This window comes from Balaenoptera ricei, chromosome 6, assembly GCF_028023285.1.
Source record: "Balaenoptera ricei isolate mBalRic1 chromosome 6, mBalRic1.hap2, whole genome shotgun sequence".
Lineage (NCBI taxonomy): Eukaryota > Metazoa > Chordata > Mammalia > Artiodactyla > Balaenopteridae > Balaenoptera > Balaenoptera ricei.
In genome coordinates, this window is record NC_082644.1 from 87,970,238 (window position 1) to 87,985,620 (window position 15,383).

At 43.7% G+C, this 15,383-nt stretch overlaps 1 protein-coding gene across 1 annotated transcript; it reads right to left on the reverse strand.

Moving 5' to 3' along the window:
• Positions 1 to 1,068: 1,068 nt before the first annotated feature.
• EXOSC3 (exosome component 3) lies at positions 1,069 to 5,786 on the reverse strand. The gene is made up of 4 exons (XM_059925111.1): positions 5,456 to 5,786; positions 4,555 to 4,704; positions 2,509 to 2,660; positions 1,069 to 1,425 (listed from the first exon to the last, which is right to left on the reverse strand). Exons 1-4 carry the CDS (start codon positions 5,777 to 5,779, stop codon positions 1,224 to 1,226), a joined length of 828 nt encoding a protein of 275 aa, XP_059781094.1. The 5' UTR covers positions 5,780 to 5,786; the 3' UTR covers positions 1,069 to 1,223.
• Positions 5,787 to 15,383: the final 9,597 nt, after the last annotated feature.

Sequence of the window (15,383 nt, forward strand, 5' to 3'; positions counted from 1 at the left end):
CTCCAGAGCTATGATCACTTGTTAAATTATATCAGTTTACTACTTAAAAATGGCCCAGTCTTCAGGAAACATCTTTAGGAATACATAATGCTGCTTGGTCTTTATCAACATATTGAATGAGTTCTATAATCTCTGTCATCCAATAGGACCTCCTATAGATAGGCTTCAGGGTCTGTAACTCTTATCATATATATTCTCAGGGAGGTCTCTGACCCCAGAACCACTGACCTGGATCATCTGTCAGGCTTCATTTTCACCTTTAAAGGCTTTGCTTAAAATGCAAATTTCCTCTCCAACTCCATCACAAACCTCTACTATTTTTTCAAAACCCAGGCAGGTAGTCTTTTGTTTGGCTTCCTGGAAATGATCCTAACAAAGTTAAGATTTGGCTAGACTTGGAATCAGAGATCCTAATCATTGTATTATCTACAGAACAACAAAAAACTAGACATGTCCAAAATATCCTATAACATGAAAATGAAATATTATACTATTGAATTTTTAATAGCAATCGTGAAAGAAATATATTAAATGTTGTTTGAAGCAAAGTATGTAACAAAGTAGTATATAAAGTATAATCCTGTAGTTCTAATTTGAAAAATATACATTCATAAATAGTAGTTGAGAATGTAGGCCAAGTTAAAGTCTGTGCCTCAGTTTCTTCAACTGGGAGGTTAAGTGTCTTTGCAGTTACTAAGAATAAATGAATTAATCCATGCAGAACACTTTTGGAACAATACTTGATACGTGGTAAGCACATGGTAATTGTTAGCTGTTACATACTCACCCATTAAACAACAGGATTACAGGTGGTTTTTGTTTGCTTTATATTTTCTATGTAGTTTACATTTTCTTTGGTGAACATGTTTTACTATCATCAGAAAATAACTGTTATTTTAATGCTCACTTCCAGTTTATTATAGAAGCTGCACTCTAGCAAAACTAAGGGAGTGAACATCAAATAAACCATAATAGTAACTTTCTGTAAACTTTATTGTAAAAAACAAAAAACTACATCATTACTTTATAATGATTTGTCTCACCCACAAGAACATGAGTGGCAGCCAGTAACTTTTTAATAAAAATATTTTATTTAGGACTCTAATTAATAAGACATCTTGTCTTCTGAAGATTTAATGGGGAGAGGTTCACCTGAGAAACATTCCCCCCAGGAAAACCCAGAGTCTCTTGGCTCAACTGACCCATAAAAAAGCCCACATAGATCAACTTTCTGCCAATCTGGAGAAGATTTGTTTTCTTTGATCTGCTGTCATGTGTTCACAAGCTTCTAAAATGTTTGCCAAAATCAAAGTCTGCTGAATGGTTTTTGCCTTAACCCATATTCTTCCATTCATTCCAAATACTATCTCCAGTGGGTAGAGTTTTCCCACTTCTTGTAGGATTTCACAGTCTGGAGCTAGCAGCCTGGTGAGGAAGAAAAAGAAAATGAAACTTAATAAAGTGGCAGGGTGTGACCTGACTTTCCTTTAGAAGTCTCCTTTTCTGAGCAGTTCTCCACAGTTATTCAGAGCTCCACCAACATCATCCCAAGAACAAGCCACATAACAACGTTTGCTGCCCTCTATCTTCCAAGAAGCTTACCACAGGTCACAACGGTGGACTATCCTCTACAAAGAAATCAAACTCCCTATGTCACCTTTACAAAAAATGTATCAAGTTCTTCTTCCACATTGTCAGAACACCTTAATTCTGGACTTTCAAACTGTAGCTTTTTTATTGTCTATGGTGCTAAGAGAACACTTTAACCTTATTTTCCTGACCATGTAAGTTATTCCTTGGTACTAAATTCAATACTTGGAGAGGAGTGTTGACTCTTTCAAAACACAAAGGTGCTGCTTGGTTAATAACATACTTCTTTAATGTCTTGAACTAATTCTGCAAATCTGCAGAATAAGTAGCAAAGAGATATGCAAGATAGCTCTGAACCTCAGTGGCTCTAGGAGTAAAGCCCTTTAATAGGGCATAGCTTTGGGTAGGTAAAGGTCTAAACTTAACAAAGAGAATCTGCTTCTGGGAACTATTAAATCTACCAGGACAGAAAAGCAGGAGCTTTCTGTGAATGTCTGTATAAGCTTGAGGATCATGTCAGCCTAGCTTCATTTGGCTTCCATTATAAGAGAAATTTGATGATTTTGTACAATAGTAAATTGCACCTGTATACAAGTGACTAAGAAGTGGGGGAAGGCCAGTTTTCACATTTGGTCTGAGTATATCAGCTATAAGGAACAACCAACCTTCCAGCAGAGAAATCCAGACTCCATATCAACACAGAAACTATAATGCCAAATACATCCAAATTTGATGTATTCACATTGAGAGGATGGGACTAAATGCATGAGTTTACTACTGTGCTAAAATGGATACTGGTTTTTACTTTGAGGAGCTATAGCCATTGTTATGAAGAACCTGAATCCCACAGATAAGTCAGCTTTCTAAGAAGGTATAATACAAAAGACAACAGGCAAGCCAGAAGGCATCAGGACTTACCTTCTAATTAAGCCCAAAGTCACTTTAAAAAGCAGACCATCCTGTCCAATCACACCCATTCCACAGGCTCGTCCACAGCTGTCAATACAGACCATCTCTGGTTCCATATCTTTATTAGCAACCACAAACTGGCCATAGATGAGATCTCCAACCTACAATGATAATTAAAAAACAGTTCATTTCCTCTCAGCAAACCATGCTATAGGTGTTGATGTTGGTTCTTTTCCACATGCAGCAATGCCAGCCACCTGCAGTTCTGTGGCTAAATGACTGACTACGCTCCAGGATTCTCACAGTCACTCTGGAGTTGTGCCTTAAAAGAAGGTAAAATTAACGCATGTACCCCCACCCTTCCCCCACCAGAAAAATCCCCAGACTGGGAGCCATCTCAAAGCCAGAGAATAGGACTTACCTGGTGGCACAGTGGTTAAGAATCTTCCTGCCAATGCAGGGGACATGGGTTCGAGCCCTGGGCCAGGAAGATCCCACATGCCGCGGAGCAACTAAGCCCATGTGCTACAACCACTGAGCCTACGCTCTAGAGCCTACAAGCCACAACTACTGAGCCTGCGCTCTAGAGCCCCTGCGCCACAACTATTGAAGCCCACGTGCCTAGAGCCCGTGCTCCGCAACAAGAGAAGCCACCGCAATGAGAAGCCCGCAAAGCGCAATGAAGAGTAGCCCCCGCTCGCCGCAACTAGAGAAAGCCCGTGTGCAGCAACGAAGACCCAACATAGCCAAAAATAAATATAAATAAATAAATTTTAAAAAATTTTTACTTTAAAAACCTCAAAGAGTTGAACTTCAAAATGACAAAACTAAGGAAATGGGAGAGTAAACTTGTTCTGTTAAGTACCTAGTATTGTTAGTTCCCCAAGAAACTAGAGGAACAAAACATTCTCTGCCTTTAGAAGCATTTGGTTTCGGAGGGCAGTAGGGATGTACATATAAACAAACTTCATTCAAGGCTGAATCTAGTAAATAAGAAAAGTGACTGAAAATTAGGGATGTTTTTATGGAGGTGGTGGTGCTCAGCCTGGGTCTTGAAAGACAAGCATGTATTCCACAGGCTAAGAAGGGGAAAGAGTAATCCAAGCAGAGGGAACAGCATGAGCAAAGGTACAAGGGCAGGAAATTATGAATTCAGTAGTGCTCTTAAATAGTTTGGTGTGGTTCAGGCAGTGCCACATGGAGGATATAATTACGGATGAGGGAAGACCTCTGGAGCATAATGCCAATGAAACATGTAGACTCTGAAGAACTTTTTTTTTTTTTTTTTTTTTGAGAAAGGGGTGTGTGAGGCTGTCAGCTCTTAAAGGGAGGGGCAAAAGTGTACAGGCAGGCTTTACTAAGGAGGTCAGTGACTAAATCCAATCAAGGGATAGCTAAGGCCTGAACTTGCAAAGTGGAAATAAAGGGGTGGATGTGGAAGATCAGAGAGGCTCAAAAAAGGATCACTAAGATAAAGCAACTAAAGACACAAGAGAGGTGAGGGAGAAAGGGCAAAGAAACCACCAAATTTCTGGCTTGCTTGGATGGACAGGAAGAGTATGGCCATGCTAGCTGAAAAGCCCAAACTGAAAACTTGAGGTAACAAGACTGCTCCTCTGTCAGCTGCAAAAAGGGATTGTTGGGAAACAGTGATGTGACTGAAGCTGTGAAATGCCAGTCCTGGGACCCACATCCAAGATAGATGGATGGCTGATATGGCAATTTCCGCCACTCTTCTTCCTCTCTGAGCCTATGGCTTACTTCCTTGTCTTATGTATATGGACATAACAAAAAAAAGAGAGAACACATATAACCTTCCAACTCAGCAGAGATGAAAACATCCAACAACATAGCAAATGTAAAATAAGTATGTGGTTCTGGTCCCAGAGCTGGAGCATCTGAAGGAACTCTTGAAGCCTGGAGTGATTACACAGATCCTCCGAGATCATCCTATACAACTAGGGAAACAGGATCATTCCGGTAGCCTTCTGGATATTTGAGTGTTTAGGGGACGGATATTTCTCTTACTTTTGAAACCAAAGGTCCTGTCATTACCTGCACATTTGGTCTGTTTCTTTTAGTTGCACCTTCAAATGCCAAGTAAGACAAAGAAGCTGGCTCACTCCCTCCAACATCCACTTTGAATATATCTCCAGACTTAGCTGTCACTATGCCAATCACATGGTCTCCTTTCACTGGGACATACTACAAAAGAAAACAGAATGAGAGCACAACCACAAATGACAATCATTTTTAAGACATCTTCACCAAGTCCTTAATGGTTACTTTATGTTTGTCATTGTAAATATTTAGAAAATATTTTGAAATCCATGTTTACAAATCAATAAAAATCTTAACAACAAACCTGATTATGTCACTTTCAGTAAAAGGAAAACAATCACATGATAAACTCTCGGGTTTCCAGCTTCTAACAGTCTGTTCATTTAAGTCACTATCCCTTACCTCTTCTGTATTCTTATCAGAAACTCCCTAGCTTCTGTTTGCATATGAGTCCAGTGACACAGGGGGTCCTTACAACCAAGGAAGGCCATTCCATTGTCAGACAATATTTTCCTATGTGAAAGTACTTATTTATTCTAAGAGAAATTGAGCTCCCTGTGACATCTATTCATTAAGCCTGGCTCTTTGGGACCCCGAAAGACAAGTCTGCTGCTCCCTGGCCTATGGGGTTTTGAAGACAATAACCATGTCTCACAGCCCTTATCCCCTTAACATGCCAAGATTCCCAGACTCCTTTCTCTCCTGGTCGCCCGTCTCGGGCCACGTTCCAGCTGTTCACGGTCCCTCTAAAGGAGATGCAGAGGTAAGCACAGGACTACGGTGGCTCTTGACTAGCCTTTAACAGAGGAGGGCTCCAGGGCCCCTTCCGTGCTTCATCCGAAGAGTATTCCCAGCCCTCTCCCAGACGTACAACCCCTCCGGAGTCCCAGCTCACCCGCTTCTGCTGCGAGTCCACCCAGTAAACGCCACCGCCGCTGCCACTGCCGGGCTCCTTGTGACGGAGGCGGCCGCACTTGGTGACCAGCAGCCGGTCGCCGCAGCGCCGCAAGCCCGGGCCGCACACCACGCGCCCCCGGGAGCGCGCCCCGGCGTTCAGGCGCAGCGGTCGCTCCCCTGCACCTCCTGGGCCTTCTCCGTCTTCCTGTTCAGGCAATAGCAGCTCCTCACCCGGGAGCACCACCTGCTCTAGCACCGCACGCGCCACCCGAGCCCTGTAGCCCGCCAGGGATTCCGCAACCACAGCCGCAGCCTCAGCCATAGCGGGCGTCCCCACACAGTTTCCGGTTTCCGGCTCCGCGTCCAATCGCCAGCCCGCCCCAGGCTTCCCGTTTCCGGCAGCACAGGCCTGTGGGACTTGAAGCTGTTTGTGAAGCCTGATAGTTCTGGGCCGGCGGGTTCCCTCAAGGTGGCCATGATTGTGTCTCTAGCCGGCCGCCTGTCTTGCAGTCTGTACGCAGGTCCGCAGGAGAAACGCGCAGCTTGAGTCAGTCGCGGAGCCCCCCACTTCCGGTGTCTCGGATCGCACAGTGGGATACAAGACGCCGCCACTTTTCTTTCCGTGGGAACCTTGGGAAGGTAGCAGAGGGCCTTCAGTAGTTGGCTCTCTCTTCTGACTCCGGCCTCAGAAGGACTGCTGACCTTTTGCCAGGAAAAGTATTTTCTTTTTCAGTGGGAAACTTGTATCTATCCACATTGTGGAAGACACAGAGAAGAATCAAAAGAAAATGAAACGTGTTAGTCTTGCCGCCCCGTTTGTCTCCCTTGCTAGGCTGTCAGCTAGTTCTCATTCTTGGTAGCGCAGGTTCTGGCACGAAATAGATAATACCTGGTGAATGAATGAATGTTAACATTTTGATGTGCGTTTCTCCCTAGGCTTTTTTTTCCCCCCCGCAAATATATACATATTACATGCATATTTCCACATAATTGAGCTACCCCTACATGGCCTGGGAAAATCAGTAACTGCAGTTAAATCCTTGCTGCTGCTGTCCCTGGAGCACGCTTTAGTTGCCTATGTGAGAAGCAGCTGAATTGCAAATCAATAGCACGTCAGGTCTGCCCTTCTGAGTTTCAGGGTTCTCACTTGAAATAACAGTTTCATCTGTCAACTGGCACCTCCAATTAGCACTCAGATAATCCAGTAGGAGTCGGAGCTCCTGGGGACTGGAAGGGCTTGGCTCAGACCGATGGCTTTTAGCTGTCCTCCATTTCTTCTGCCCATCTCTGAGGTATCTGCTTCCAACCTTAATTTTTAGATTTTTAGGATGTTTAAGACAGACGATCTCTAACATACCCTCGAAATTCTGTAAGATGATGCTGAGCCAACTGAATAAGATAATAGAGGCCAACTGAAGTGTAACTGTTGTTTTGCAGTCAGATTATCGCAGGAGCTGTTCTTGGTCGGTTACCTTTGCAGAAGGGATGGCATAGATTCTTTTTCTCTCCTCCCCACTCCAACCCAGTTCCAGAGGGTCTGGATCCAGCAGGTATTTGGTGACCAAGACTACCTTGATCGCGGCTGACCCAAGGCCATGCCTGTATGGTACTCAATGACGTCGGGTCTGGGCCAGAGTGAGAGGTCAGGAAATGGTCCCTGGATTGTCCCTCAGGCACCCCCACGTCAATAGAGGAGTCTCTGTCAGAAACTCGGCCCAAACCTGGCTGAGGAGGCCTATCAAGGGCTCTTCTGTGTGGGCGGCACGTGGGCATCCGTCTGGCTCATTCCCAAGTCCACAGATGAAATCAGAGGCCTGGAGAAGAGTAGTCACCTGAGCCCTGAAGCTCAGGCCTGGAGGGGTTGGGTTGAAAGCATCTCGCAGGCGGTGCCTTACGCGGCGGGCCCAGAGTGCTGGGCACTTGGGAAGGCCACGTGGCCTTCACGCCGCGTGCCGCCGTGTCAGTGCTTTGCCGCCTTGGAGTCGTGCGGCCGATGGTGAGTGAGCGCACATGGCCGAGGCCAGGGTGGCGGGCAGGCCCGGGGATGCAGAGATCCGTCCACGTGCAAGTGGCTGGAAGCCAAGACCGCAAGCAAGTGTGCGGAGACCGGCTCCGAGCCGCGGACCCGGACTAAGGCAGCGCGCCGGTGCGGTGTTGGGGTCCGATTGGGCCGCGGTTGAGAAGTTCGCGTTTCGGAACGGCGTGTGCAGCCTTTTCTTGGTGTGAAAGTGGCCGCTGTGACTGGGGAATGCAGATGAGGCCCGGGCCAGTGCAGTCGGCGGCGCGCCTTCCAGCGTCGAGGCTGCGCCTTGCTTTCTGCCAGAGCGTGGGGTCTTCCCAGCAGATCCCCCCGGGTGGATTAGGACCGCTTCTTGTTTGGGGGGCTTGACGGCCTGGAGCCAGTGCAGCAGGCGCGGTGCTGCCCTCGACTGCCTCTGGGATACACCTTACCATTTCTCAGTATTTCCCTCGGGGAAATGACTGAATTGCCCTTCGGAGAGGTTGGGCCGGACCACGGCCTTCTGGACTCTTTCCCCAAACTTCCTCTGTAGAAATCTGTGCTACTTGAGAAGTTGGAAAAGTGGTATCTCTTGGTTCCTTTTCTTTGTTGACCGGTGAAGTCTGTAACTTTCTATCAACAAGACTAATTGAGCTTTTGCTCTGAGCCAGAAATTCAGCTGAATCACCATCCATGCCCTGGGGGAGTTCACTGTCACCACGTGAAAATACCAAGTGTTATGATGTCTGTAACAACCTGATTAGGGTGTCAGCCCTGAGAATACAAAGGATGAAATGTTTGCCTCTATGTGGGAGGAAGGTAGGAGTCAAGATTGGGGTCCTGAAGGAAGTAGTATTTGAATGAATCTTTAAATTTTTTTAGTTCACTGGATTCTAAAAATTACAAATGAACTGCATGCTGATTTTCTTTTTGTAAATTTATTTATTTATCTATTTATTTTTGGCTGCGTTGGGTCTTCGTTGCTGCGCCCAGGCTTCCTCTAGTTGCGGTGAGCAGGCTTCTCATTGCGGTGGCTTCTTTTTTTTTAACATCTTTATTGGAGTATAATTGCTTTACAATGGTGTGTTAGTTTCTGCTTTATAACAAAGTGAATCAGTTATATATAGACATATGTTCCCATATCTCTTCCCTCTTGCATCTCCCTCCCTCCCACCCTCCCTATCCCACCCTCCCTATCCCGCCCCTCTAGGTGGTCACAAAGCACTGAACTGATCTCCCTGTGCTATGCGGCTGCTTCCCACTAGCTATCTATTTTACATTTGGTAGTGTATATATGTCCATGCCACTCTCTCACTTTGTCACAGCTTACCCTTCCCCCTCCCCATATCCTCAAGTCCATTCTCTAGTAGCTCTGTGTCTTTATTCCCATCTTGCCCCTAGGTTCTTCATGACCTTTTTTCTTTTTTCTTAGATTCCATATATATGTGTTAGCGTACGGTATTTGTTTTTCTCTTTCTGACTTACTCCACTCTGTATGACAGACTCTAGGTCCATCCACCTCACTACAGATAACTCAATTTCGTTTCTTTTTATGGCTGAGTAATATTCCATTGTATATATGTGTCACATCTTCTTTATCCATTCATCTGTTGATGGACACTTAGGTTGCTTCCATGTCCTGGCTATTGTAAATAGAGCTGCAATGAACATTTTGGTACATGACTCTTTTTGAATTATGGTTTTCTCAGAGTATATGCCCAGTAGTGGGATTGCTGGGTCGTATGGTAGTTCTATTTTTAGTTTTTTAAGAAACCTCCATACTGTCCTCCATAGTGGCTGTATCAATTTACATTCCCACCAACAGTGCAAGAGGGTTCCCTTTTCTCCACACCCTCTCCAGCATTTATTGTTTGTAGATTTTTTGATGATGGCCATTCTGACCGGTGTGAGATGATATCTCATTGTAGTTTTGATTTTCATTTCTCTAATGATTAATGATGTTGAGCATTCTTTCATGTGTTTGTTGGCAATCTGTATATCTTCTTTGGAGAAATGTCTATTTAGGTCTTCTGCCCATTTTTGGATTGGGTTGTTTGTTTTTTTGATATTGAGCTGCATGAGCTGCTTGTAAATTTTGGAGATTAATCCTTTGTCAGTTGCTTTGTTTGAGAATATTTTCTCCCATTCTGAGGGTTGTCTTTTCGTCTTGTTTATGGTTTCCTTTGCTGTGTGCAAAAGCTTTTAAGTTTCATTAGGTCCCATTTGTTTATTTTTGTTTTTATTTCCATTTCTCTAGGAGGTGGGTCAAAAAGGATCTTGCTGTGATTTATGTCATAGAGTGTTCTGCCTATGTTTTCCTCTAAGAGTTTGATAGTGTCTGGCCTTACATTTAGGTCTTTAATCCATTTTGAGTTTATTTTTGTGTATGGTGTTAGGGAGTGTCCTAATTTCATACTTTTACATGTACCTATCCAGTTTTCCCAGCACCACTTATTGAAGAGGCTGTCTTTTCTCCACTGTATATTCTTGCCTTCTTTATCAAAGATAAGGTGACCACATGTGCATGGGTTTATCTCTGGGCTTTCTATCCTGTTCCATTGATCTATATTTCTGTTTTTGTGCCAGTACCATACTGTCTTGATTACTGTAGCTTTGTAGTATAGTCTGAAGTCAGGGAGCCTGATTCCTCCAGCTCCGTTTTTCGTTCTCAAGATTGCTTTGGCTATTCGGGGTCTTTTGTGTTTCCATACAAATTGTGAAATTTTTTGTTCTAGTTCTGTGAAAAATGCCAATGGTAGTTTAATAGGGATTGCATTGAATCTGTAGATTGCTTTGGATAGTAGAGTCATTTTCACAATGTTGATTCTTCCAATCCAAGAACATGGTATATCTCTCCATCTATTTGTATCATCTTTAATTTCTTTCATCAGTGTCTTATAATTTTCTGCATACAGGTCTTTTGTCTCCTTAGGTAAGTTTATTCCTAGATTTTTTATTCTTTTTGTTGTAATGGTAAATGGGAGTGTTTTCTTAATTTGACTTTCAGATTCAGTCTTCCTATCCCCCAGCCTTTCCTCCTGACCCCACCTGAGTGGAGACCTTGAAAATTGTTCCCTGAGGGCCTCTGTTGCCAACCAGAAGCTAAACGAGATAGGTGCATCATCCCCTTTTCCCTGCTGAGATCCTCCTGCCTACGCGCCAGACCTTTGCTCATCCAGGATCAATCTCTCAAGCATTGTCTCCCTAATGACCATAGGATATACTGTCACACCGTGGTTTGCTGAACTATTCTTCCTATTTTTAGGTGGTTAATGGTTTCCAGTATTTTGCTTCAGCAAGGGTAATGATTATTAGTATAGTCACTGGAATCAAATACACTTGGACTCATATCCCAGCTCTGTCACTCTCTAGCTGTGTGACCTTGGGGAAGTGTGTGACCTCTCTGAGCTTCAGTTTCTTTGCCAATAAAATGGGGAGTGATAAAAAGCATTGCTTCCTAGGATTTTTATAAGAATTACATGAGATAGTGAATATGAAGCATTGAGTACATGCTTAGCACATATTCATTGCTTAAGTATCAGCTATTAATTTTGCAAATATTGTGTCTTGTTTAGGATTAAGTGGGGACAAAGGGATAATTATCTAAGCTTCACTTTTCTCATACAAAAAGGTTGTTAATTGGGGGTGCTTATGTATTAAGAGTCTCTGAGTCTTGTTTCTGAGGTTTTTGATGCAATGGGTGTTTAGAGGAGAAAGAAGTAGTTGGAGTGAGCAAAGAAGATTTCCCGGCAGAGCTAGAGTTCCAGGTTTGCATTATATTAAACTTGACCAAGATACTTACCTGTCTGGAAAGTTTATTTTGGCCTGACTTTGCCTCTGTACTCTAATCTTGGGTGTTTTCATTAATGCTTATTCTGTTAGGCCTTGTGTTTTATTGGCTGTATTGTGATGGACAGAGATTCTGCTTCTAACTGTGTGTTTTCTTGCAGGTCTGTGTGAACTGGAGAAAGTCTGACCTCCCTGCCTGGGAAAAGGCAATGCTGGAATTTGCACTTGCTATTTCCCGAGCTGATGACATAACAGATGACCATTTCAAAAAGCTCAAGGTGCATGGCTTCAACCAAGAAGATGCCTGGGATATAGCTGCAATTTCAGCTTTTTATGCCATGTCCAACTGCCTTGCTCATTTTGTCAATCTTGTTCCCAACAAAGAATTCTATTTGATGGGCAGAACCAATGATGTCAAAGACATCAGGAGTGAACCTGCTGCTCCCAAAGTATAAAAGCCTGAACAGAAAGGCCAGTGTTTACATTTCCAGAACATTGCATTATAAGACACCAGTTGGGAAGTAATTTTTTTTTTTTTTTTTTTTTATATATCACCTCGTGTTTTTATAACAACGGTATTTACCTATATAACTTTATTACAACTTAATTTTTTTAGCAACTTGAAAGTTGTTTAAACAACTTGATAACAGATTTGTTCTATATATACTTGCTATGTATAAACTTCATTTTTATAGAGTAACTGACTTGCTTAAGCAATACTACCTTGAGATGGTGATTCTCAAACTTGGGCACGCATCACGATCACCTAATGGGTTTGTGAAACTCCTGATTGCTGGGCCTCATCCCCAGAGTTGCTGATTCTGGGGTGAAGCCTGAGAATTTGCATTTCTCATAAGTTCCCAGGTGATGCTATGCTGCTGGTCCACACTTTGAGAACTATTACCTTAAGGAATTGGCTTCATTTAAAAAAATTAGGTCATATATAGTTTTTGCATATATAAAATATGCAAAAAGGGAGGTTTATTTTCTTAGGAGTTACCTATGTAATTCAGGACTCTGTTTTAGATATCTCATGAATACTACCTCAGGGAGAACTGAATTTTTTATTCATGCAATGGCATGTATTTAAAATCAGGACTATCATGTCAAAGCAGTTGCAGAAAATCCTCCTTCCCTTTGTTATTTATAAAACTAAAAGCTCTCTGTTGTTTTTTGGTTTTTTTTTGCAATGCAGTAGGTACTTGTGTGCCATTTTCATCCTCGGTGACAGACACTTTTCCCATGTGGATCAGAATCAAATGAGGAAAGCATTCTTTCTCAACATCCTGGTTAAAAGGATTTCTGTCAGTGATGTCCTCCAATTCGGAAGTGTTAGCAGGAGACCTTCAAATTCTCCATGTCCTAAACACTCCTGGTTGAATGGAAAAAACCTTGAACTCATAGATGGGGAGGGCAGAGTAATGTAGTCCCTGGACTTCTGATGGCATCCGCAGCATAGACATAAGGGCACAGATTGTGAACCCAGACTGACCGGGTATGAATCTCAGTTTTGTCACTCATTAGCTTGAGCAAATGATTGAACTCCTTTGTGACTCAGTTTTCTTATCTGCAGAGCTGAGGAGAACACTGAAATCTGTCCCCCGCTGTGATTCTCCACTTTCATTATCGACCTCTTTTTCAGTATCTTGATATTGATCCCAGTTAGAAACTATCTTCCTTTTAGAATAGTTTCCCTGTTCTTCATTCTCTTCTCCACAGGTCTCTGCATCACTGTCATCTTCGACCTTTTGAAGGTCCCTGTTCTACTTTCTTCTGGAGTAAATGGGTGTAGAAAAAGGCTTTCCTGCTTTGAACGTAGACCGGCAGCGGCCACGGGTAGACGGCGGGCTCGGCCCCCACGGACGACTCCAGCCTCAGCTCCAACTTCTCCCCCATGTCTTCGCGCGCGGCCCCCGCACCAGGCTAGTCTGGCGGTTGGGGGGAGGGGCGGGACGCCCGCCGGCGGGGGCGGGGCAGGCGAGCAGGCGGGCGGGCGGGAGGCTGAGGGGAGGGGGCCTGGCCTGGACCTCAGCCGCCGCCGCCGCCGCCGCCGCCGCCGCCGCCGCGCTCCCGTCTGGCCCCCGGCTCCCTCTTTGTGGTCACAGGCCCGGGACCTCCAGCGCTGCCGCCAACTCGGGCCGGCGTGAGGCGAGCACAGTGAGCCGGGGCCGGGCTGAACCACTCACTCGCGGCGCGCGCGCCGCCCGCCGGGAAGTAATTTTTTTAAATGTTTAGTCAATGGATAGGGAAGAAAGTAAATAAATTTGTTCCCTGCCTGCTTGATGAGATAGATCCTAAGGGACATGTGATATCTGGGCCTCGGGGAAACCTTTTACTTTTTTACTTTTGTTGTGATCTGAAAGGAGCATCAGGGACAAAGGAGTTCAGAGGATGCTTTAGGCATTTCTGATGAACTGATATCTGTGAATTTCAGCAATTGAAGTTGAACATATTTTAGCTTTTAAAAATAGTGTTACATAGAAATTGGTCTATTTGGACTGTGGTTTGAAATCAATTCTGTGTTAACATGGTGGTATATAAAGGCTCTGAAAGGCAGTGGGTAAATAGAAGCAGGCACCAAGTTGTTCTATCTTTAGTGCCTTCTCCATTAACCTCCAGTGATTTTTGTTTAAATCATGGTCATCTCAATAGAATTTTAGTCCTTATGTAGTTTATCCTTATTTTAGGTTTTAGTAAAAATTATTTGGAACAAGAGGGTGCTCATATTTTAAGCAGAAGTGTAAGAAAAAACCGACCCTGACATTACTAAGCGACTCGTTCTGCATGTTACAACCACCACTGCCTTAAGTGTGTGGCTGTCTTAACTTTTCAGGAGTCATTTTCATTATCTATCTGATAGAGGTACATGCAAACCTACAAAATGTTTTTGTTTCCATTTGACTTCTTTAGATTCTCTAAATTGCCAGGGAATAGTTCTTAATCAGTTTGAGGGCGATAGTGAGTTAATTTTGAATTGCCTGAACGGTGAAACCTGGTTATCTTGAGACAGCACAACTCTTGTTGCAGAGCTTGTGTTTTTCTGTTGGAACTATATCTTAAATACCTTGGAATATGTAACCTTTTAAAATTGACTTTTGAGGGGAGGAGGCAGGGGCATAAAAAAAAAAACGGAAAAAAATTGAGTTTTATTTTACTTATTGAGAAAGTTAATAACATTGGTGAATATATCATAGTCAAGGTTTTATACACCAAAATAATTTTAGCCATTGGCCATAACTCGGGAATCAAGTAGAGGACCTTTATTAAGTATTTGCTGCAGCCAGAAGTTGTAGGTCACTAAGGGACATTATTTGTTAATTATAAAATAGACCTCTACCCCTAACATGGGGAATATCTCCAGAGTAATGGCTGCCTTGATCTTCTCTGAACACTGGACACTTGCTTCTTGCCATTTTTCAGTCAGCTTATGGACAGGAGAGTTGAATACTAACTTTGCTGGTGGGAGGAACTGATGAATGTTCAGCCCTCTCTGAATCTCATTCCTTTACTTCTGAGGTCTTTCAGACTATCCTAAACAGTCACCAAATGGGAGCTTTCTATAACTCAGGTCTTGATCAAGGCCTAGAAGGGTTGTCAGTTCTTATACCTACCTCTTCTTATACCTCAGGCTTCCCTTCATTGAAGACTCTCCTTCCCTCCCCAAGAAGCACACCAGTTCGTTAATCTTTTTCTGCAAACAAGTCCTATGTATTTATCTTCAACAGCAGTGGTGAAGGGCCTTGCATCTGTTATGCCCTCCATGCCCTGCTTGGCAGAGGTAAGCAGGACTGACGGTGGGCTCTATTGCTTGTAAGGTTGAATTGATTCAGGTCTTCAGCTCCCTTCAGTGACTCCTGACTGGATATATGTTCCTTCCTGCAGAGAGGAAGGCTTTGGCCTTGATAAAGTCTTGACCTAGTAGGTCAAGTAGCTGGGAGTTGGGCAGAGCTCCAGCGCACCAGTAAGCCCCATTTTCCAGGCACTGTACAAACCAGGGCTTTTTAGTGCAGAAGTTAATCCGAGTCCCTAGATTCTCAGGCTGTGTAGGCAGTACACCATGCTACTTACTATGCGTGAGCAGCCCATAATATGGTCATTTCTTACCTTCGCTGGTCTCAGTGTAGAGATGATTATGTAA

Excerpts from the sequence above, each read along its gene's own strand:
- EXOSC3 (XM_059925111.1), bottom strand. The coding sequence starts at position 5,779 with ATGGCTGAGGCTGCGGCTGTGGTTGCGGAATCCCTGGCGGGCTACAGG. Across the intron at positions 4,705-5,455 it reads TGGACTCGCAGCAGAAGCGG|TATGTCCCAGTGAAAGGAGA; the intron begins GTGAGCTGGGAC and ends TTTCTTTTGTAG. Across the intron at positions 2,661-4,554 it reads GAAACAGACCAAATGTGCAG|GTTGGAGATCTCATCTATGG; the intron begins GTAATGACAGGA and ends TTATCATTGTAG.